A 23,084-nucleotide genomic window follows, 5' to 3' on the forward strand; every position below is an offset into this window, starting at 1 on the left:
TCTCATCTTATAAGTACTCGCATGGTGTACTTTATGCACATGTATTAAAATGGCTATTTACAGTATATGCACACTGTGAGGTAATAATATAACATATTGCAGTAATTTTAAATTGTACATGCTTTTAATGTAATTTAATGCCATATTATTGAATAGTATGACACAGTCTAGGACTATTTGGAAATAAACCTGATTCATTTCTCCAATGCTCATTCATCACCAGTCACGCTTTCATCCACTGCAGAATCTGCACATGTATCACATTTCACTTCAGTTGTTAAATGTTCTTTGCAGACAAAGTCATTGCAAGAAGAACATCACATTCTTGTCATACATACGTAAGTACCTGCGCCGTATACCAAATGCACCATATGTAACTTGCAACTGTGCATCCACTCAAAAACCCGGCTGGGAACACACTGGAATTAAACCATTGCAACACTGTACTTGTAGTGAATCAAGCTGAGGATAGATGGCGGATGCTGCTTGTAGGTTCAAGTAAAAGGACATTGACAAAGATAACTTAGATTGGTGTATAAAATATACCAAAACGAGTACTAAAAGGTTAAGTTAATAACACACTGCAACTAACTGGAAACTGGGAAGCTTCTGTTTGTTTACCAGTCCTACTTTTACTCCATAGAGCAGAACGTAATAATAAAAAAACATATAAAAGAGAGCATTATTGGAAGGGACAAAGACCAGAGACACCTCTGAAATGAATAAAAAGCAAAATCAGAAAGAAGAAGTTTGAAATAAATCTAGAAAATTGGTTTAGTCTCTCTTATTTTGTGTTCAAGGGTATCGTTGAACCCCTGTGAAGGAATAGAAATAACTTTCACAAAGAGCTGTGATTAATTTACCAATACAATAATAAATGTGAGATGTAATAATAATTTATATTAAAATCATTAATACATAAACATAAATTTAGAGCACATTTTCACATTTACAGTTGAAGTCAGAAATTTCCATACATTAAGGTAAATTCTTTAAAACTGACTTTATAACCCCTCCACATAAAATTGACATATCATTTAAGACATTTACTTTGTGCAGGGCAAAAGCTGTTTTTTCCAGCAATGTTCACAGAGAGAGTATTTCACTTTTGATTGACTATATCACTGTTCCAATCAGTCCCAAGTTTACATGCGCTTTGTTATTTGGTAGCATTGCCTTTAAATTGTTTAGCTTGAGCCAAACATTTTGGGTAACCTTCCACAAGGTTCTTACAATAAGTTGATGGAATTTTGGCACATTCCTCCACACATAACTGATTTAACCAGAACAGGTTCGTAGGCCTCATTGCTCACATATGCTTTTTCAGTTCTACCCCCAAATTTTCAATTTAATGTCAGGGCTTTGTGATGGTCACTCCGATACCTTGATCTTGCTGTCCTTAAGCCATTTTGTCGCATCTTTGGAGGTATGTTAGATGGCATTGTCTATTTAGAAGAACTGTTTGCGACTGAGCTTCAACTTCCTTGTTGAGCCCTTAAGGTGTTGCTATAGTATAACTACATCATTTTCCTTAATCATCTATTTTTTGAAATGCAGTAGTCCCTCCTGCAGCAAAGCACCCCCACAACATGATGCTTCCCCCTCACCAAGATGGTGTTCTTTGGCTTGCAAGGCAAACCCTTTTTTCTCCAAACATAACATTGATCATTATGGCCAAACAGATCCAGGACTAGTTTTACTGTGTATATAGATGCAAGTCTACCTTTGTCCTCCAGTATCTTCACAAGGTCCTTTGCTGTTGTTCTGGGATTGATTTACACTTTTTGTGCCAAAGTTTTTCTCTAGGAGATAGAACGTGTCTCCCTCCTAAGCGGTATGACGGCTATGTAGTCCCATGGTGTTTATACTTGCGCATTCTTGTTTGTATAGATGAGTGTGGAACATTCAGGTATCTGGAAAATGTTCTCTAGGATGAACCAGATTTATAGAGCTCCACTATTTTTTTTCTGAAGTCTTGGCTAATTTCTTTTGATTTTGGCATTATGTAAAGCAAAAAAGAAGTGAGTTTGATGGTAGGCCTTAACATACATCCGCATGTTGACTCCAAGTAGGCTAATTGGCTATCAGAAGCTATTGTCTAATTGATTAAAGGCTTGACAATATTTTCTGGAATTTTCCAAGTTGTTTAAAGGCATAGTTAACACATTGTACGTAATCTTGTGACCCACTAAATTGTGATATAGTCAATAAAAACTTACTTTTGCCCTGGATAAAGCAGATGTCTTAAACGATGTGTCATATTTATAGTTTGATAGTATAAAATCTGTGGAGGGGTTATAGAGTGAGTTTTAAAGAATTCAGCCAGTTTGTAAACTTAGGCTTCAAACAACAAGATTTTTGTGAAACATATAATTCATAAAATCCTCCATACATTTCTGAATGCTATTGCCTTTTCATTTCAAATCCTACAGTCATTAATGTACCTTTGGATTCTGTCTTGCTAAACTTTATAAACATACTGCAAGTATAGTTTCCAGAGACCACTTAGGTTAGGTGCTGTGGTCAAAAAACTTTACAGTATTTTTACAATCTTCATCCCCAAGATGCCACTTTTAATAATAATAATAAGAAGAAGAATATCACCAAGCCACAGGGGATGCACAAACTAGTGTGTTTTTTCGTGCCTGGTCCCAAGCCCGGATAAATAGGGAGGGTTACATCAGGAAGGGCATCCGGTGTAAAATTTTACCAAATCAATATTCAGACAATACAATACAAATTTCCATGCCTGATCGGTCGAACCCTGGGTTAACAATGACCACCACCAGTACTGTTAGCCAACAGGGTACTGGTGGAAATTGGGCTACTGTTGGCCGAAGAAGGAGAAGAAGAGGGAGGAAACTTGTCTGGAGGCAGGAGGAGAGGAGGAAAGTAAAGAGAGTGGAACTGAATGTAGGAACTTTGAATGTTGACAGTATTACTGGTAAGGGGAGAGAGTTAGCCGATATGATGGAGAGAAGGAAGGTTGATATATTGTGCATGCAAGAGACTAAATGGAAGGGGAGTAAGGCCAGGTTGATTGGAGATGGATTCAAATTGTTTTATCATGGTGTGGATGGGAGGAGAAATGAGGTAGGAGTTACTCTGAAGGAACAATATGTCAAGAGTGTTTTGGAGGTGAATAGAGTGTCAGACAGAATAATGATTATGAAGATGGAAATTGGAGGTGTGATGATGAATGTTGTTAGTGCATATGCACCGCAAGTTGGGTGTGCAATGGGTGAGAAAGAAGATTTTTGGAGTCAGTGGGATGAAGTGATGAACAGTGTACCCAAGGGACAGAAGTGGTGATTGGAGCAGATTTCAATGGGCATGTTGGTGAAGGGAACAGTGGAGGCGAGGAGGTGATGGGTAGGTATGGTGTCAAGGGGAGAAATGAAGAAGGTCAGGATAGTGGATTTTGCCAAAAGGATGGACATGGCTGTGGTGAATACGTACTTTAAGAAGAGGGAGGAATATAGGTTTACGTACAAGAGTGGAGGAAAATGCACACAGGTAGATTACATCCTATGCAGAAGAGTTGATCTGAAAGAGATTGAAGACTGCAAAGTGGTGGCAGGGGAAAGTGTAGTTAAACAGCATAGGATGGTTGTCTGTAGGATGACGTTGGAGATGAGGAAGAGGAAGAGAGTGAGGGCAGAACCAAGGATCAAATGGTGGAAGTTGAAAAAGGAAGACTGCAAGGTTGAGTTTAGGGAGGAGGTGAGACAGGCACTGGGTGTCAGTGAAGAGTTACCAGACAGCTGGGAAACTACTGCAGATGTAGTAAGGGTGAGAGCAAGAAGGGTGCTTGGCGTGACATCTGGAAAGAGGAAGGAGGAAAAGGATACCTGGTGGTGGAATGAGGAAATACAGGAGAGTATACTGAGAAAGAAGATCTCAAAGAAGAAGTGACGGATGCATTCAAGTTGGAGGTGGGATTACATCAGGGATCGGCTCTGAGTCCTTTCTTATTTGCAATGGTGATGGACAGGTTGACAGACGAGATTAGACAGGAGTCCCAGTGGACTATGATGTTTGCTGATGACATTGTGATCTGTAGCAATAGTAGGGAGCAGGTTGAGGAGACCCTGGAGAGGTGGAGATATGCACTATAGAGGAAAGGAATGAAGGTCAGTAGGAACAAGACAGAATACATGTGTGTAAATGAGAGGAAGGTCAGTGGAATGGTGAGGATGCAGGGAGGAGTTGGCGAAGGTGGATGAGTTTAAATACTTGGATCAACAGTACACAGTACAGAGAGAAGAAAGAGTGCAGGCATGGTGGAATGGGTGGAGAAGAGTGTCAGGAGTAATTTGTGACAGACTGGTATTAGCAAGAGTGAAAGAGAAGGTCTACAGGATGGTAATGGGACCAGCTATGTTATATGGGTTGGAGACAGTGGCACTGACCAGAAAGCAGGAGACAAAGCTGGAGGTGGCAGAGTTAAAGATGCTAAGATTTGCAGTGGATGTAATGAGGATGGATAGGATTAGAAATGAGTACATTAGAGGGTCAGCTCAAGTTGGACGGTTGGGAGACAAAGTCAGAGAGGCGAGATCGCATTGGTTTGGACGTGTGCAGAGGAGAGATGCTGGGGTTGGGAGAAGGATTCTAAGGATAGAGCTGCCAGGGAAGAGGAAAAGAGGAAGGTCTGAGCGAAGGTTTATGGATGTGGTGAGAGAGGACATGCAGGTGATGGCTGTAACAGAACAAGATGCAGAGGACAGAAAGATATGGAAGAAGATGATCCGCTGTGGCAACCCCTAACAGGAGCAGCCGAAAGAAGAAGAAGAATAAGAATATCACCATAGCCTATACTTTACTTTAATAATTGGACATACATTTTATTTTTGTCAGATTTCATGATCCTGTATTCTTCCATTATGATGGATTTAGGGTTTAAACATGGTGGAAAAAATTTAAAAAAAGAATGGGATGAAAACTCTGCTGAGGCAAAATGGACTCCGCTTTTGAAGTAACTTTCCCCATAAAGATTAGTATGATTATAACACTGTTCAAGATAAGAGGTTTTCAGAAAGGTTGAATGGATGCTTTGGAGATTAAAAAATTTAGAGAAATTGAGTTAGTGAGATGTGTTTTTTCTGACCTCCTCCTTGAAATGGTCTGATAGTCTCCTACAAGTGTCATATTTGTAAATTATTCTGCTCTTCCTGCAAGAAAGTCTTTAAAATGATTCCTAGAGAAGTATATTTGAGTTTTGGTCATTTGGAAGTGTCTCCAGAGAGCACATGGTCTTGTTGAGAACATATTTACAGTATATACATAATATAATATTTATTTAATGAGATTTGACTCTTAATCTATTCTAATGTAAAACTGTTGTTTATCTACAAGAATAGCTCAGCTGAGGTACGATATTGAACTTAATTTCTTTTGTTCATGCTTGCAGAATGTATTTTTATTTATTTGTAGATAGTAATTGATTTGCTTACATTATGTTCAATGGGTGCTTTTTTGCTAGTCACAGGTGACTAAAGATGTGCTGTTTATGAAGAAATGAAATAGTAGAAAAAGATAAAAGAACTTAAAATAAGAGTACACTGCATAACATTGGCATGGATCAGAAAAAGCAAATTTACATTAGGTTGGTTATAAAAAAAAATAAATGCATTCCTCTGTAATCGTAGCTCTGCTTTTACAGTATACAGATTTTTAAACTTTTCTCTGCATAATGGAACCATGTGTTTTTTCATGAAGTTCTCACTATGAGATTTTTCCATCCGTTTGCAAACACCTATTGCTTGGTGGTGCCATTTTAAAGCGTGCCCTCCACGCCTCTGCTGGGTTAAATTTGGACCATTTCAGTCATACCAGCCCCCCAGATGAAAGCAGTGTGTATGTACAGTAAAATAGATAGATAGAACAAACAAACCTCATTTGTCCCCATGAGATTTTATATTTACATCTCACTGAGCTCATAAAGATATCAATTATGTGATCAATTTATTTAATTAGAACTTCTTAAGTGTGGCTTTCAGCTCAAAACACAGCTGCATTTTAAGATCTCAGAGTATGAGGCTGAAATATGTGATAAGAGAAAACAGAATTTAATCTTGTGAATAATCCCTTAAGGCTTCTTGCCCTGCTTTTGTTGCAAATGTAGGCAAGTGCCCATTTGCCATTTTATCATTATGAGGGCCTCAGGTGCATTCTGTATTACATTTACAACTTGTGCGGTTGTTAGCAGTAAATCACTGACTCCCAAAACCATGTAACAGCAGTATTCTGAAACCTGCCTGTGTTGTTTGTTTTTCCTGATTCTTCTAGTTTGCCCTCCAGCATTGTGGATACCTGTGAATTAGACTGACTGGAAACTCTAAACCCCATATAAGGGATCGAGAGTGCACGCATGAGTATGTTCTCCATTCGGGTTGAATGCTAGCTCCCAAATTTAGAAACAAATTTATGAATAGGTAAACTATAACTATTGTTTACTGTCATTGCTAACAAAGGATAATTAAAAAAAATCAAAAGGAAAAATTTTAGAGCAAGTTTGAAATGTAAATGACAAACAAGAGTTTGACTATTCTGCCACTACAGGACAGGCAATTACAAAGTTATATGAACTGTTTCACCTTGTGTTGTCAAAAATGACATGGCTCTTTTAGAGTATGTAGAGTAGAGAAATAAAATAATCTCAAACAATGGTACACCTTTAAGATTTCAATCTATTATGGTCATGCAGTATGTCATTATAATTAGGTAACAACAGATTTACCTACTTTCCCAGTATTTAAATATACATAATACATATCATAATAATGCATGGCACAGCATGTCTCTGGGATGCGAGTTGAAGCAAGAGCCTCTGGATGAACACACAAACTCCATATTCACAAGTCCACCAGTTGCTTTTCCAAGATCCGTGAGAAGGCACCCACTGAGCTCCTTATTATTTTATTATGCCATCATTTTATGTCACATATTTTGTTTATTTTTTTATTTTTTGGCCTTTATGCACATTTTTCCTCAAAATATTTAAATGAGGTCTGTGTTCTTTAAGTCACATCTAATTTAATTTCTATTAATTTATCCTAAATTATATTATTTTAGCAAATACTGGAAATGTAATGTTATACCGTATCTTGATATAAAAGTGAAGGTCAATTTTATTTTAATAGTAATTATGATTGCTATTTAAAAATCGTTTTTCTTTGGTAATATTTATTTAAGGGGTGCTTTAATTTGAGTTATGCCACCGAGTTTGTGTGCTACCTCTTCAGAAAAGTGTGGATTTCCTTCCTTAGTTCAATAATAGGTGGACTGAATATTTTAAATTACAACACCAGTTTTCCAGTGCAAAGTGGGGGTGAGGAAGGAGGAGGAACTACCCAGTAATGTATTGAATAACTTCTTTTTTCCTAGTGTGTGTATTGTAATGTTCTAATTTTTACCACTACCACTCATTTCACTCCTGCTTCAGACTACTACCATGCTTAATCCCTTCAGACATTTAAATAATCTCATCTCATTTCACTTTAAATGAATTAAACTTTTTTTTTAAATTGTATATTATGCCGTGTTATGTTTTGTAATTTTAATTCCTTACACCAGGTGCAGTGTTGGTTTTGTTCTATTTTTGACATCCTTTTATGGGGCTATTAGGAATATCCCCTGCATGTTTTGATGTAGATTCCAACAACAAACCAGTTTAGTCTCAAGTATTCACATTACCCAGATGAAAACAGACCTGTCCTCCATTACGTAAAAGTTCAATGTGTACATGGATGTACATTCATCTCACGAGTAAGTTATTCAATTATTTATGTCAAATATTGTGCTAGTCAATGTGTAGAATGCAGGGCCAATTTAGGGTCTCTGGTAAGGCTAACCCTCACATCTTTAGATTTTGGGAGTAAAACTGGAGTACCCAAAGAAAAATCAAAGGAGATATTTAGAAAAAAAGCATTTTGATTAGAACCAGATACAGATGACATAAGGTAGAAACCCTTTTAAGTCTATTAAATTATTTTACAAACCTTTAAAGATATACTTTGCTGCACCTAATAGCCTACTGTGTTTGAACATGTTGCCTCTGTTATTATGAAAGACTTGAGATTTAATTTTATGTTACAGTATATATGTGATTTATGTTATGGCTACTTAATTAATAAGACTTAATTTTATGTCAAAAACCTAAGTTAAGATGTAGCCAAGTGACTTCAGTTTCTTTTTGGTTAAGTGTTTTGTGTGGTCTACACTTTTCTATAATAGAAAAAAAAATCCTTTTTTTTAACGCTGTAGTGTAGGATATTCCATTTTCAGGTTCCGTGTTTCGCTATCTTATTTCCTCTTTTACCTCTTTTCATTTTTATGTGAACAAGAAGGCTTCTTCTGCATTGTTTCTATCTAGTTCCCTAAATTATGGTTTGTTGCATTAGTTCTTAACATTTAAAGCATTTTCCAGGTCATTCAAAATGCTTCCTTAATTTACTTTTTAACAGTATTGGGTTAATTTTTTATGTTTCTGTGTTAAATTGTCACTGAAAACCCTCACATTTTTCAGCAGTGTTAACTGCCAAATCTGGCTCCACTTTCAGTTCCTAGCTAACGCTGCATTTCCGTAAATAGCTTAATTGTTATTTTTTTATCTGTTTTTTCAGTTAGGTTTTTTTAACACAGTATTTCTCCACAGCTTTACAGTAATAGGTACCATTCACACAGAAATATAACATCCAAAGTGCTTATCTATATTGCCAGCTGTCTGTTTTTCGTTGCAGCCATAAGCTAAGTGCAAGTCTCATTGGCTTCTGAAGCTGCCTGCAGGCGCTTTCTACATATGCTATAGACATGCTGCAGCCATACGCAAGAGTTTTACTTTGTGGTGTGGTGATGACTTAACTCTTCATACCTTAAAGTAGATTAGGGCAAGAATGTTGTATAGATTACATTTTAAGATAGTCTTCTTGATTCATAAGAAAACATTAAGGTCATTTATGAATAATGTATATTAATATAACATTTTAAAACCCTCTTAATCCAATTAAGGTCAGCAGCTTCTGTATCACAGTATATTGTATGACCCACTCATGCACATACTTATATTCCCACAATGCCAGATTGTACATCTTTGGGGATGTAGGAGGGAAAAGAGGGAAGACAATTGCATGGATGATTTGCACCCAGGACTCTGGATTCATGTGGCAGCAGCACAGACCAATGCACCACTGTGGTTCCACAAATTTACCATTTTGTATTAGTATAAAATGTCATGTATGTTAACTCTTCTATCAATTGATGTGTGTGTAAATCAAGAAAAGGACCTGTTGTTCACCAGCACTAGGTTTTTGGTCTTTTGCCTCTAGAAATAACTTGTACCTTTGGTTTGACTTCCAGTGCTAAGAGTTACCACCAGTGTCTTTGCTGCATGTTGTAAAACACTTTAACCTTCTGCAGTATTGAGTTACAGAAGGATTCTTATGAACAGTTTTTTTCAGGGCTGTGCTGATATGTACTAAAAAGCAAGATTAGAAAACATTCTGTGATTGAAGGGCTAGGCAAAATTGTGTTTTTTTTATATAATGATTCATTGAGTAATAAGTTAGGAAAAATTTTAACTCACTAAATGGTTTCAGAATTATGGCATACCTTGTGCTTTCATGCATTTTAAAAAAGTCTCATGAAAGCCCACTGTTGGTGTGAGCGTGCTAAAACATCATTTCAAGGTTTTCTACTTATAAGCTTTTAGTATGAAAATTCATAAGATAATAAGGTTCATTGATCCATTCATTAACTTTCATAATTTTTTTCTTGAACTTGAATTTTTCAGTTCAGGTCACACAGTACCTTCTTGGTAACATAGTTATTTCATATAAAAAAACAAGACATTTCGAAGTAAGGTTGTCATACTCTTTAATTATTGCAACTTGTTGATTTTCTCATGTAAGTAAGAATTTCACTATACTCTGTACATGTGAAAATAATGACCCTATAAACATTTAAAGCAAGAACGATCCCTGCAATACAGGAAATGCCCATTTTTACCAGGGCTGTACATAAACACACCCACACTTGCTAACATCAGGCCAGATTAGACTTTCTAGTCCATCAGACTGAATGTATTTGGATATTTGGAGCATCAGAATTCAAACAGACACCTGATCTTGATAGGTAAAGCCACTTGGATGCATACAGTATAAGGGCGGTATAGATAACCTAACAGTGCTCATGTTTAGGATGAGGGAGGAGAACTCACACAAACATGGTTGAATAGAAAATGACTGGGCAACATTCTTTGTACACAGAAAATCTATGTAAAAAAAGTATGCACACCCATTATGGATTTACATCACTGGCTGTCTCCTCACTTTGCCCTAAACTAAATAAATTTAAGCTCTGGGGCCTCATGTATAACGCCGTGCGTAGAACTCGCACTATAACATGGCGTAAGCACAAAAGCTGAAATGTGTTTACGCACAGAAAAATTCAGATGCAGGAATCTGTGCGTACTCCAACTTCCACGTTCTTCCGCTACATAAATCCCGATCAGCGTGAAAACTAACGCTCGTGCACGAGCATTATGTAACGCCCAAAATCCTCCCAGAATTACGCCTATTTGAATATGCAAATCAATATAAATCGCCCTTAAGCGCAGCATTCTGTGAAAAGACAATGGAAAAAGCACGGGGGAAAATATAAGAATTTCAGCGAATACCAAGTGGAGGCAAAGGAAAAACATACTATTTGTTCAAATAAACCGTGGTATAATCAACAAAATGAAGTTGATCGAGTGACATAGCGTGTTGGAGAAACTTGAAAGCTCACATTCACAAAATCGCACAGTGCCGGAAATAAAAAAGAAGTCACATATCAAAGTCGCCGTGGAAAGCCGAGTTGTAAGCCCACTGTCTGAGTGTCATATGAAAGCTTATTAGGGTACAGAGAAAAAAGGCACACGGTGGGGAAAAAGCACGAAATGTCCACTTCAATCTCGACATTTCCACTTTAATCACGTAGTTTATTTTGTCATTAAAGTAGAACATCATAAAATTCATCTTAAAATTGTTTAATTAAGCAGTTTCTAAAATCACATCGTAATTAAAGTTGCACGTTAAATGCTTTGTTTTGTATTTGATCTTCTATGTGCTCTATGTGTGTGAATCACTACTTGCTTCTTAAACCGGCTCTCTTCCTCCAACTGGACACAGAGTCCATTACATTCGTGATATTACAGCTCTCTGAATAACTAAAATACTGAGATGTATACGTGATGTCATTTTCATGATGATAGGAGTTAAAGCACGTTATTAAACATGTTTCACTTCGATGAAATAATTTATTGCAGCAGTACTCAGAGGCGGCTCTAAGCTTGTGGTGGCACTGGGCAGAGGAAGAATCGGTGGCTCCTTCGCCCGTCAATGTCATGCACGGTGGATGGCCACGTATGTTGCAGACACTAGCTGCCTCGTGCTCATGACACAAGCATTTAACTTTTGCCGAAATTTGTCGCTGCGTTTTTAGCTGTGTTGTTACTTTATCTTTCTGTTTTATATTCATTATATATTGGCGTAGCCGTCACTGTAGTCAGTGCTTTTCTTTCCCCAAGTAACCGATCGCCATACAATCAGCTCTGTAATAGACGTTAAGCCATCTGTAAGCTTAGCTGATTCTTCAAAACGTTTAAAGAACATTGAAATATCTTCGTAGTACATGTTTAATTATTCTATCCTTAAAGACACTCCCAGTGAAGAATATAGATTATTTAAATGAAGTTAAAGTTTTATCTGTATAATTTAACAAACATATTTTGCTGCATTTCACCTTAAAAATGATATCGTCATCATATGTAAATACGCGCTTTATAAAGTGGCTCAGGTTGTGCGATATTATAACTATAGTGCAAGTTTACAGTGAGGTGATTGTACTTATAAGTACAAACAGTTCTACAAGGAGCACTTGATTGGCTGCATTTAAAGTTCTTGGGATTAAACTGTTTTTGAACCGTACAGGAAAGGCTTTGAAACGTTTTGCAGTGGCTGAGACAGCGTGTGCTTAATGCCGTATACCGATAATTCTCTTTCCGATCAGCTGCTGCTGTAATTCACACTCAGATACAGTGATATAAATACTCCGAGTGGTGCAGTGCGAGAAATATGGAAAAGATGATCCGCTGTGGCAACTCCTAATGGGAGGAGCTGAAAGAAGAAGAAGAAGAAGAAGTGAGAGTAACAACGCTAAAGCAGTTATGGTATTTGGAATACTATGGCTATTCCCTGGGCCATTATATTGTTACGAGTTAATTACAATCAGATGCATTACACTAATAAACAATATGCGGTTAGTTTCGGTGTATTTATAAAGCCGCGTCATGAAAATAATGAGTAACCACACAGGAACAGCAGCATTGCTTTGACGCCTGGTGCCGCCAGTCTGCAAAACCAAGCGGAGAACTTGCGTACGACAAGGCATGAGGTACCGTGGAAAAGTGCGTGGCTTTACGCCAAGTGTAGGTTTTATACATCGCGATTTGAACGTGGAATAGTTCTTACGCAACATTTCTGTGCGTACGCACCGTTTATACATGAGGCCCCTGGTGACTACAACACGTAACAAATTCTATTGTTGCATTATGTAAGGCAACATGCCGAAGGGATGTGTAAAAATGTAGGTACATGTTATCGAACTATCTTTAGCAGGAATAATTAAAAGTAATTGTTTTTTCTGTATGAGTCTCTTTTTTACATTGCATTAGAGAATAATAATGCTGCATTATTTTATTCATGTTTAAAGACAACATTCTTAGGGTTCATCTCAGTATCTCAATGAAGATGAGGCATGATTTTGACTTGACCATTGATTCCTTTGTTTTTTCTGATATGGAGTTATAGATTTGCTGGTGTGTTTTAAGATCATTTCTATGTGCTGCATTATCTAATTTCAAATGAGTTTTACTTTCTAAAAAGATAACTACACATTTGTACCTAGAATACTATGGTTTTAACAAGAGTTCATGGTGGGAGGACTCAGTAATTGTGAGGTTTTAAGGTAATTTGGATACAGATCGACACCATTTTATCACTATCCCAAAAAAGGGAATATTGGCTGGTATGAGGTTATACACATTGTGTTCTCTGTGATTTGTTAGGCCCTCATATAATGTTGTCAAGATTATTAATTATCTTAAAATTGATGAGCAGCAGCAGTTGCTTCTTCAGCTTCCTATAGTCTTTGAGTCTTATTGTCAATAATTCCTCACTGATATCATGATTAGTTACTTTTGGTACAATAGGTTTAAAAATCCTTGACTAAGAGAGAACTAAATCCCTTTTTATGTGTGTCTGGCCAGTTGTGGGGGTCCAGTTATCCAACAGTGTTATTAGCTTAACTTGTTTATGCACTTATTTATATTGTTAGTTTGCCTTCTTAAAAATGAAGATTGGTGGGTTCTAATATTCCTTTTGTACTATAACCAACCAAGCTAGCTAGCTAATACAGTTAATCACTAACACACATTTATCTTTCAGGCAAGTGTACTAAGTACTATTTGTGTATAGTATTGTATCTGATTTCATGAGAAAATTTATGATGAACAATCCCTGCCTTGATGTTAAGTTACAAACTGACACACTGAAACAAATTTATTTGCACTATTTATATTTAAACAATAATCCTACTGTCCAAAAGAGTAGGTTAAGGTCCATTGCTGTGATGTCTATGAAATTAATATTGCCACTGCTGAACAGTAGAGGGGACCAGCTATCACAAGTAGTTCTGTCAGGCCAAGATTACTGTGGTCGGGCGGTGGAAGGACAGACTAGAAACAGTCTGAATGTTGGGATGCCAGCTGGGTCATCTCTTTTAATCATAGGGAGACGAAACAAGCAAAATATACAAAGGTAACAAAAACAGCACCGATGCACTTTCCCAATCAAGGAATCCTTTCTCTGAAGGAATCTTTCTGAAAGTCACATGCTCCACTGTGCGGCTCATTCCAGTCTCCCGGCAAAAGACGACTTTCTCTTTGCCGGCTGTTCTTTCATAGCGCCACTTCCGGAAGGGGCAGTATTAAGTGCCCTTACTGGGCGGCTTCTCGTGCTGTGAGAGAAGAAGAACAACAGGACAAAGTCAGTGGTAGTCCCCCCTCTCATCTCGGCAGGTTACTGTGTACCTTTCCTCGGCCCTTAGAGGAGTCATCCGACGCCCATGTGTGATACTACTTTGGGGTGCACCAGTTGAGGCCTTTGTGCCATTGTTCATGGTCAGCATGTGGGGTACGTGCAGTTATTATCCTCAAAGGACAACTGGGACTCTGCACTGATGTGACCCTATGCCAGTCCATGGCAGAAAAAGTCGCTTGAGACAAGCCACAGCTGGTCTCAAGAAGGGGTTAATGTCATTATATGTATGTCTGTGAATAGTGCCCAGTTTCTTTGAGTAGCAGAATCTTTGACGCTGGTGCTGTGATAATCTCAGTCCTCCTAGTGAGGTGTTCCTCTGAACGTCCTGTTTCCTTCCTCAGAAATGTGAGTGACCTCATCTCCAGTGCCATCTCACTGCCATATACAATATAGTCAAAAGGTACCAAATTATGTCAGGTTGATTACATGGCTTCACAGGAATCTCCAGTTAAGCTTGTGTAGTTGTTTGATCATCTCATGTCAAAGTATCATTTTTGTTAAGTACAGTTGTCATTCTGACCAGACTCTGTTCAGTTTTTACTAATTTAATTAATCTCTGTAGAGGGCACGATACAGAGATACAAACCTAATTTTTTACATACCTGGCAATATTGTCTTCTTATACCACTGTTCATGCAAATCACACCACCTGTCCTCGTTTCTTTTTTTATTATTATTTCCAAAAATCTACATTAGAAAAGAAACATTATAATATGACAATCAAATATACATCTCAGTTAAGCAAAATAGGCAAAATATTAATCTGTTAATTTAGAAATACAGTATAGACAATCGCAGTTAAGTGCCAAGAGGATTGCTGTGAATCATACATCGGGAAAACCAAACAACCACTGGTGAAGAGGATGGCACAACACAGAAGAGCTACCTTGTCAGGCCAGGGCTCTATTTACATATACAGGACAGTGGTCACTCTTTGAGTGATGAAGATGTGCACATCCCGGACAGGGAGGAACACTGGTCTGATGAACAGAATCAACCTTCTAGAATTTCCTTACCTGGATTATTGAGCATGCATTGAGACATAGTCAATCACATGCAGAAATAATCAAGAATTGCAGTCATAAACTGCATTAAACCCCTGTTCAACCAAAACAGAGAGTAATTAGCAATAAAAAGATGGCAACTTTGTTGTACATAAAACAACAGGAGTTTAGCCAAGGCGCTGGCAGGAGTCCAGCAGATTTATTTTAAAATAACAATAATGGATTCCTTGCCATATTCTACAGAAGCTCTGCAGTTTAACACAAAAAAATATATTTTTTATAGATTTAGATCAATTTCCCATTGGGTTACAGTATCGAGGGTGCATTTCTATGCATTACTATTCTTGCACTAGCAATCTAGTGTTGGAAATAATGGTAAGATTATCACTAGATAGATGGTCCCTGAACATGGTTTCCTATCCTAACATGCCACTTGTTGGAGGTGGTTTATAATCGTTGTAAGATTTTTTGATCACATTAGAAAAAGTTTTAACAATATTAGATTTTTTTCTAGTATAGTTCATTAGTTATTTATATCTAGTGTTTCTGATATTTTATGTTTCTTAAAGGTGCTGTTTTTAAAAAAATGTTATATGCAAGATTGGAAATTTGTGCATTTTCAATTGTGAAATGTATTTTTCTGTGGTTTTCTGTAGCATATTAAGTTTTGTTAGATAGGTTAAAAAGACACCTTTATACCTTGTTTTTTTTTATATGAGCTTTGCTTATACCTAGGTATTTCATATGTTATGTTAACAAACGCGACCAAAGGTAAGATGATTATACATGATATCTAACTGCTAAAAGCTGTTTCAGGGGGGATATCTGTCTAAGAAAATAAAAGAATGGTTCTTAGACTTGTCACAGACAGCTAGATATGAAATCGCACAGAAATGAGCTAAAAATATGTTATTTTTGTGTGATATTCTTTGATGTCATTTCTGCATCTTCGCCTAACTTTTGAAATTTACACCATCCTTTATACTTTCTCTGTTTTCTAGTAGGAAAAATCTATTTGAGCTAATTTTATTCTCTGGTTGTAAAGTTTTAAATAACCAGAATCAAATCTGCTATTACTGACAATCCACCCATTTCCCACACCTCTTAATTCCATTTAGGGTCACTGGATGATGAGAACTATTGTAGCTGCTTTGGGTGCAAGGCAAACTTGTAATGGCACACCTTGAATTGGCAAAAAAAAAACACACTAAAACTAAATATATATATATTCACCAATTACGCTAACAAAAATGTGGAGGGAAATGTAATCTTTTTTTTAATCACAATGCAAACAGTTTGTAGAATAATTATATTTAACTGTGGTTTTCAACAGCAGTATACTCTCTGTACAATAGTTCATGTTCTAGCATGCAGCCTCTTAGACTGCCTCAGAATATTGCAATGTTTGTTAATGAGGCATCATTTCACAAGCATCTATATAAATTTTACAATGAACTTATTAAATAAAATTAGATAAAAATGTCAGGTTATATTTTGGATAGAGTGTTATGAGATGTAAAATATGCAAAGCCACAAAAGTTATTAGTCTGTGCATATGCTAATATGTTAGCTTACATGGCTCTAAGGAGAACTCTTACAATAAAGCTAAATGATTCAATGACAATTATTAGTATTGTTTCTTTTGCTCTGTTTTTAATTTCAAAATCTTTTTTTCTCTTCTGAAGGAATCAAATGAGCAGAAACTTTATAATATCGCCAATGAACTTTTACACACAGAAAAAGCTTATGTGAACAGGCTTAATCTCCTGGATCAGGTGAGTTCTTGTTTTTCAAATTCAAGTTAAAATTTATTATGGTACATGGATCAATGACATTCATATCTCCTACAGATTAGAGATAATACTGTAATGCTAAAGATAGGCAATGAATATAACATGGACGATGAATAACACACCATATGCTAAATGCAACACTAAATAATACTGTATATATAAAAACTGTAATAGAATGAAGGAGAGGGCAAAAGTGACTGTGAAGGATGCCATAACTTCTTAATAATACTGTATGACTTTTCAAAGGCAGTGTGTATTGTATATAGTATGTCCTAGACAAAAGGCAGCTGCGTTCCTGTAGTGTTCTGTGCTGGCTTCGTTATTCTCCATATGTGTTTGTTTTATTTATTTATTTATTTTTTTTTGGTTCTAAACAAATACTTTGCAAGAATGGCATGCAGGCAGACACAGTTTTGCTCTAATAAAAGTTAGTATTATTTGCATAGATCGAGACATCTGTGCTTCCTCTAGATATCTGAGAGAGTACAGGCATTGGTGTACTTTTTTGATGATAGTAAAGATATCTTCTGCACACTTCAGGTCAGCAGTGATGGCACCAAGAAAATGTAAAGCTGCTAACCATCTGCACAGCATCACACCTGGAGTGCATTCTGCCTTCTGTTTGCTGATATCTAAAACCACTATTGATATGGTTTTGTTAACATGAAGGATGAGATTGCTACTGTGGCACCTCTGTGTCACTTAGAAGTCTGAAAAACTACCCCTGTTGTTTTGATTTTCTGGTCAGTCTTACGATCATCTCTGCATTCACTCATGTACCTGGCCCTAAACTCATTCATTTGTGGCAGCTGTTCACCCTTCACCTGATGAAAGGAAGCCATTCATTTTCAGAAGTGGATCATGCTCCTCCAGTATGAAGGTGCCCAATCCTTATATTCCCAAATTACATTATTTCCAATCCTGTTCCTTATGTCAATAAAAATTATGATCAGGAGGAAAAAACACACCTAAATGAACACTTTGAATTGATTTCCTAAAACATGACTTCACTCTGCAAATACAGGAGTTCAATTTTACACCACAGTGGATTACAAACTATACTTTAGATTACAGTATATGGTTAAACAGTCCTTCAAATATCTGAAAGGGTAAAGATTAGGACAAATGTTCCAAAGCCAGCACACTGTAGAATCTGGATTTCTGTATTGTTCTTTCTAGATATGATGATCATCTTGTCAGTCTTCTTTCTAATACCACTGCGTAGGATTTCCTTGGGAGATAGAGGGGTGGAATTCCATGGTAATTGGATTAGTCCCTCTTAACTCCCATTTAAAAGTAGGAACCACCACTATAGAATGCCATTTCCCCCACAACTCCACAATATCCAGTATGTATAGCATTTCTGATCTGATCTCCTTCACACCATTTGCCACTGAAAAACCTTTCTATCACTTTGGCCACAGTATCCAGTATGTATAGCATTTCTGATCTGATCTCCTTCACACCATTTGCCACTGAAAAACCTTTCTAACACTTTGGCCACAAAAATCGTCTGATTCCCTGTCAGTGCTTCTATCACTGTCCCCTTTGTGGAGCAAAGATCCACTGAATTGAGGAATTTGTTCGAAGTGCTACTTTCAACTCTCAACCTTATACCAAGTTGAGGTTAACATTACCCTTGCTGAGAACAGCCTAATTGACATCCTGAGTAATGAAATTGTTTGTCAAAATCTCTTCAAGGCTGTGTGAACGTCAGTTTCCATAGGCTCACCAAACCACCCATGCAACGTCTTTCCTTCAGACACTGTTATACATTCAACCTTTTGGCCTGCCTTTACACAAAAGGCCTCAGTTTTCTAAACTGACCCTGACCGCTTCCCTTACCATTGGTGTTCACAAGTGGTTGCCACCATGACAGCCACTAATAATCTTCTGGTCATAGCTCCTTACTGTTATTTCCACTATTGATATCTTAAACATTATTCATTTAATCTCCGTGTTCTTGATCTCGCTCAAGATGCAGAAGAAGCTCTTCTGAAGGTAAAAAATGAACTCATCCCATCCCACCCCACAGGCATTTACTAGTTGTTCCTAACAAACCCTTAGTATCTGTTTAGACATTCCAGGTCTGTCCAAGAGTGCATCATCTGACTTAACCACCTCAGCACCAAGTTAAGATCAGTTGACAGCCCCATACCTCTCTTTGCTCAAGACTGCAAAACGTTCAGCCTCAGATCAGATAACACAGCTATGAAGTCATTCACTGACTTTTAGCCCAAGGTACACAGATACTGTTATGAGCATCCTTATGTTTGAATATGTTTGTTATGTATAAATGGCGATTAACACAGAGATCCAATAACAAAACACCCCTCGGCTTCAGATTAAGAAAGAAATTCCTCTCAGTTACACCCCTCTGGTTATCTTTGTCCTTTCCATGTGAGTGCTGAAGTCTCCCTTTAGCACTTTACCTTCAGTAGTTAGTGCACCTCAAGCTGAATGCAGTGTTAGTTGTTTGGTGCATATATGAAAAAAGTAGGCAGACTCTTCCTTTTTTGATGTGAATGGACCTAGAAAAATACTTTGTGAATTGAGTTATTGTTTAAGTTAGTTATTTGGTTTTAATACTACTTTATGGTGCATGTTCACTGTAGCTTCAACGTTTTTTGTTACGCTGCTCACACTTATCTTTTTTTATTACGTGGTCTCTTTTAATGTTTGGACATAGTGGTTTATTTTTTGTGGCAGTATTTTAGTGATCCCTGTTGCTTCATATAAGAACTGCGATTGTAGAATAACAGTTTTAACTTTTTTTGTGGGATGAGGACCAGCGTGCAGTTAAAGATATGGCAGCATGGTACTATTTTAGACTCTTACCTGCCTATGGGTGTTTGCTCTGATGAACCTAGCTTTACTCTGTGTTGTGTAAGATCTTCGTGCCTGAGTCCCATTTTACTTGCTTATCATGCCATCCCAGTTGTCTGCTTGTGGTTCTGGGTGTGTTGACGTGCAGTTCACTGAGGGAGGAACACCACTCTGTTGCAGGAACATCTCTGTGCTCCAGGGGCCTCATGTATAACGCCGTGCGTAGAACTCGCACTATAACATGGCGTAAGCACAAAAGCCGAAATGTGCTTACGCACAGAAAAATCCAGATGCAGGAATCTGTGCGTACTCCAACTTCCACGTTCTTCCGCTACATAAATCCCGATCAGTGTGAAAAGTAACGCTCGTGCACGTGCTTTATGTAATGCCCCAACTCCTCCCAGAATTACGCCTCTTTGAATATGCAAATGAATATAAATCGCCCTTAAGCTCAGCCTTCTGTGAAAAGACAATGGGAAAAGCACGCGGGAAAATACTGTATAAGAATTTCAGCGAATACCAAGTGGAGGCAAAGGAAAATCATACTATTTGTTCAAATAAACCGTGGTATAATCAACAAAAGAAAGTTGATCGAGTGACATAGCGTGTTGGAGAAACTTGAAAGCTCACGTTCACAAAATCGCACAGTGCCGGAAATAAAAAAGAAGTCACATATCAAAGTCACCATGAAAAGGCGAGTTGTAGCCCACTGTCTGAGTGTCATATGAAAGCTTATTAGGGTACAGAGAAAAAAAGGCACACGGTGGGGAAAAAAGCACGAAATATCAACTTCAATCTCGACATTTCCACTTTAATCACGTAGTTTATTTTGTCATTAAAGTAGAACGTCATAAACTTCATCTTAAAATTGTTTAATTAACCAGTTTCTCAAATCACATCGTAATTAAAGTAGCACGTTAAATGCTTTGTTTTGTATTTGATCTTCTATGTGCTCTATGTGTGTGAATTACTACTTGCTTCTTAAACCGGCTCTCTTCCTCCAACTGGACACAGAATCCATTACATTCGTTATATTACAGCTCTCTGAATAACTAAAATACTGAGATGTATACGTGATATAATTTTTATGATGATAGGAGTTAAAGCATGTTATTAAACATGGCTTTCACGGCGCAGTGATTGTGTACGACCTTCGATGAAATAATTTATTGCAGCAGTACTCAGGGGCGGCACGAGGCTTGTGGTGGCACTGGGCAGAGGATGAATCGGTGGCTCCTTCGCCCGCCAAAGTCAGTAAGGTAGCTTATGCACGGTGGATGGCCACATCCGTTGCAGACACTGCATAGCCAGCCTCGTGCTCATGACACAAGCATTTAACTTTTGCCGAAATTTGTCGCATGCTTTTAGCTGTGTTGTTATTTTCTCTTTCTGTTTTATATTCAATATATATTGGCGTAGCCGCCACTGCAGTCCTTGCTTTTCTTTCCCCAAATACCCAATCAGAATTGGGGACGCCGATTCTTCAAAACGTTTAAGGAACATTGAAATATCTTCGTAGTAAATGTTTAATTATTCTATCCTTAACGACACTCCCAGTGAAGAATATAGATTATTTAAATGAAGTTCAAGTTTTATCTGTATAATATAATAAACATATTTTGCTGCATTTCACCTTAAAAATGATATCGTCATCATATGTAAATACGCGCTTTATAAAGTGGCGCAGGTTGTGTAATATTATAGCTGTAGTGCAAGTTTACAGTGGGGTGGTTGTACTTATAAGTACAAACAGTTCTACAAGGAGCAATTGATTGAGTGCATTTATAGTTCTTGGGATGAAACTGTTTCTGAACCGCGAGGTCCGTACAAGAAAGGCTTTGAAACATTTTGCTGTGGCTGAGACAGCGTGTACTTCAAGCTGTATACCGATAATTCTCTTTCCGATCAGCTGCTGCTGTGATTCACACTCAGATACAGTTATATGAATACTCCGAGTGGTGCAGTGAGAGTAATATGGAAAAAGATGATCCGCTGTGGCAACTCCTAACGGGAGCAGCTGAAAGAAGAAGGTGCAGTTAGAGTAACAACACTAAAGCAGTTATGGTATTTGGAATACTATGGCTATTCCCTGGACCATTATATTGTTACAAGTTAATTACAATCAGACGCGTTACACTAATAAACAATATGCAATTAGTTTCAGTGTATTTATAAAGCCGCGTCAGGAAAATAAGATGTAACCACACAGGAACAGTAGCACTGCTTTGACGCTGGAACTTGCGTACGACAAGGTATGAGGTACCGTGGAAAAGTGCGTGGCTTTACGCCAAGTATAGGTTTTACACATCGCGATTTGAACGTGGAAAAGTTCTTACGCAACATTTCCGTGCGTACGCTCCATTTATACATGAGGCCCCAGGACAGGCTATTGCTGATCTCCAGTCATCTTCAGTTATGAATGCTATTTCAGCACACTCTCTGTTTCCAGCAAGGGTTTTATTATGAATGACTTATTCTGCATTGAGAACCTGAATTTTATGTTTGTGACTGAGACCTGACAGAAGGGCATTGTTTTTATTTATCTTGATGAACTCTGTCTATCGGACTACTCGTCTGTCATCATACCATGGTTATCAAACTGGAAAAAGTGATATTGTTTGGTGATTTCAATCTTCATGTTTTTTTTTTAATGATCCTTCGTGCAGTGTAGTTTCTAAATTCATGAGTATCACTGAAGCCTTTAATTTTACACAACGTTTCAAGTCCTACTCATAGAGTAGGTGTAAATATTGAATGCATTGTGCCCTAAGATATATTCCTTTCAGTGATCATAAGTGTACTTTGTTTAATCTGTCTTTCAGTCTTGACCCTGCTCAGTCCAAACTGGCAAGGCAAGCACATATTAATAATGAAACAATGGTTGCACAATTCTCTTACATGTTTTGCAATGCTGCTTTTGTGAGTGACAATGTTAAGGTCCTGGTTCAGTCTTTTAATGTTCATTGCACTGATAAACTGTTGCTCCTCTAAAATGAAGACATGGGGCTGCTGATAACACAACACCTTGAATGGATGATAATATCCATAGTTTTAGACTTAGTTGCCAGCAGGTTAAGTAATCATGGAAATCCACTAATTTAGAGGTGCATCACCTCCAACTTAAAGATCTGTTTTATATTCATAACAACATGATGACAGCAGTCAGGGCTTCCTGTTTTGGTAATATCATATCTAATAACGAGCGCAACCCCAAGGTTCTGTTTGATACAATCTCCAGCTTTATTTCTCCAACCCCATCTAATATTTTGGTATCTTCAAACAGTGATTTTGATGACTGAAATATTTTGTTCACAAAGTCA

General features: G+C 37.4%; 1 protein-coding gene across 3 annotated transcripts in view; it reads left to right on the forward strand.

The window, feature by feature from the left end:
* LOC120539682 (FYVE, RhoGEF and PH domain-containing protein 4-like) overlaps positions 1-23,084 on the forward strand; it is a 343,618-nt gene that overhangs the window by 277,015 nt on the left and 43,519 nt on the right. For all 3 annotated transcript variants that reach the window (XM_039770027.1, XM_039770026.1, XM_039770028.1), the window contains one exon: positions 16,831-16,920. In XM_039770027.1, the coding sequence (XP_039625961.1) occupies positions 16,831-16,920 (90 nt within the window). The remainder of the gene's footprint in view (positions 1-16,830; positions 16,921-23,084) is intronic.

The sequence above is a fragment of the Polypterus senegalus genome, chromosome 11 (assembly GCF_016835505.1).
Source record: "Polypterus senegalus isolate Bchr_013 chromosome 11, ASM1683550v1, whole genome shotgun sequence".
NCBI classification, from domain to species: Eukaryota; Metazoa; Chordata; class Cladistia; order Polypteriformes; family Polypteridae; genus Polypterus; species Polypterus senegalus.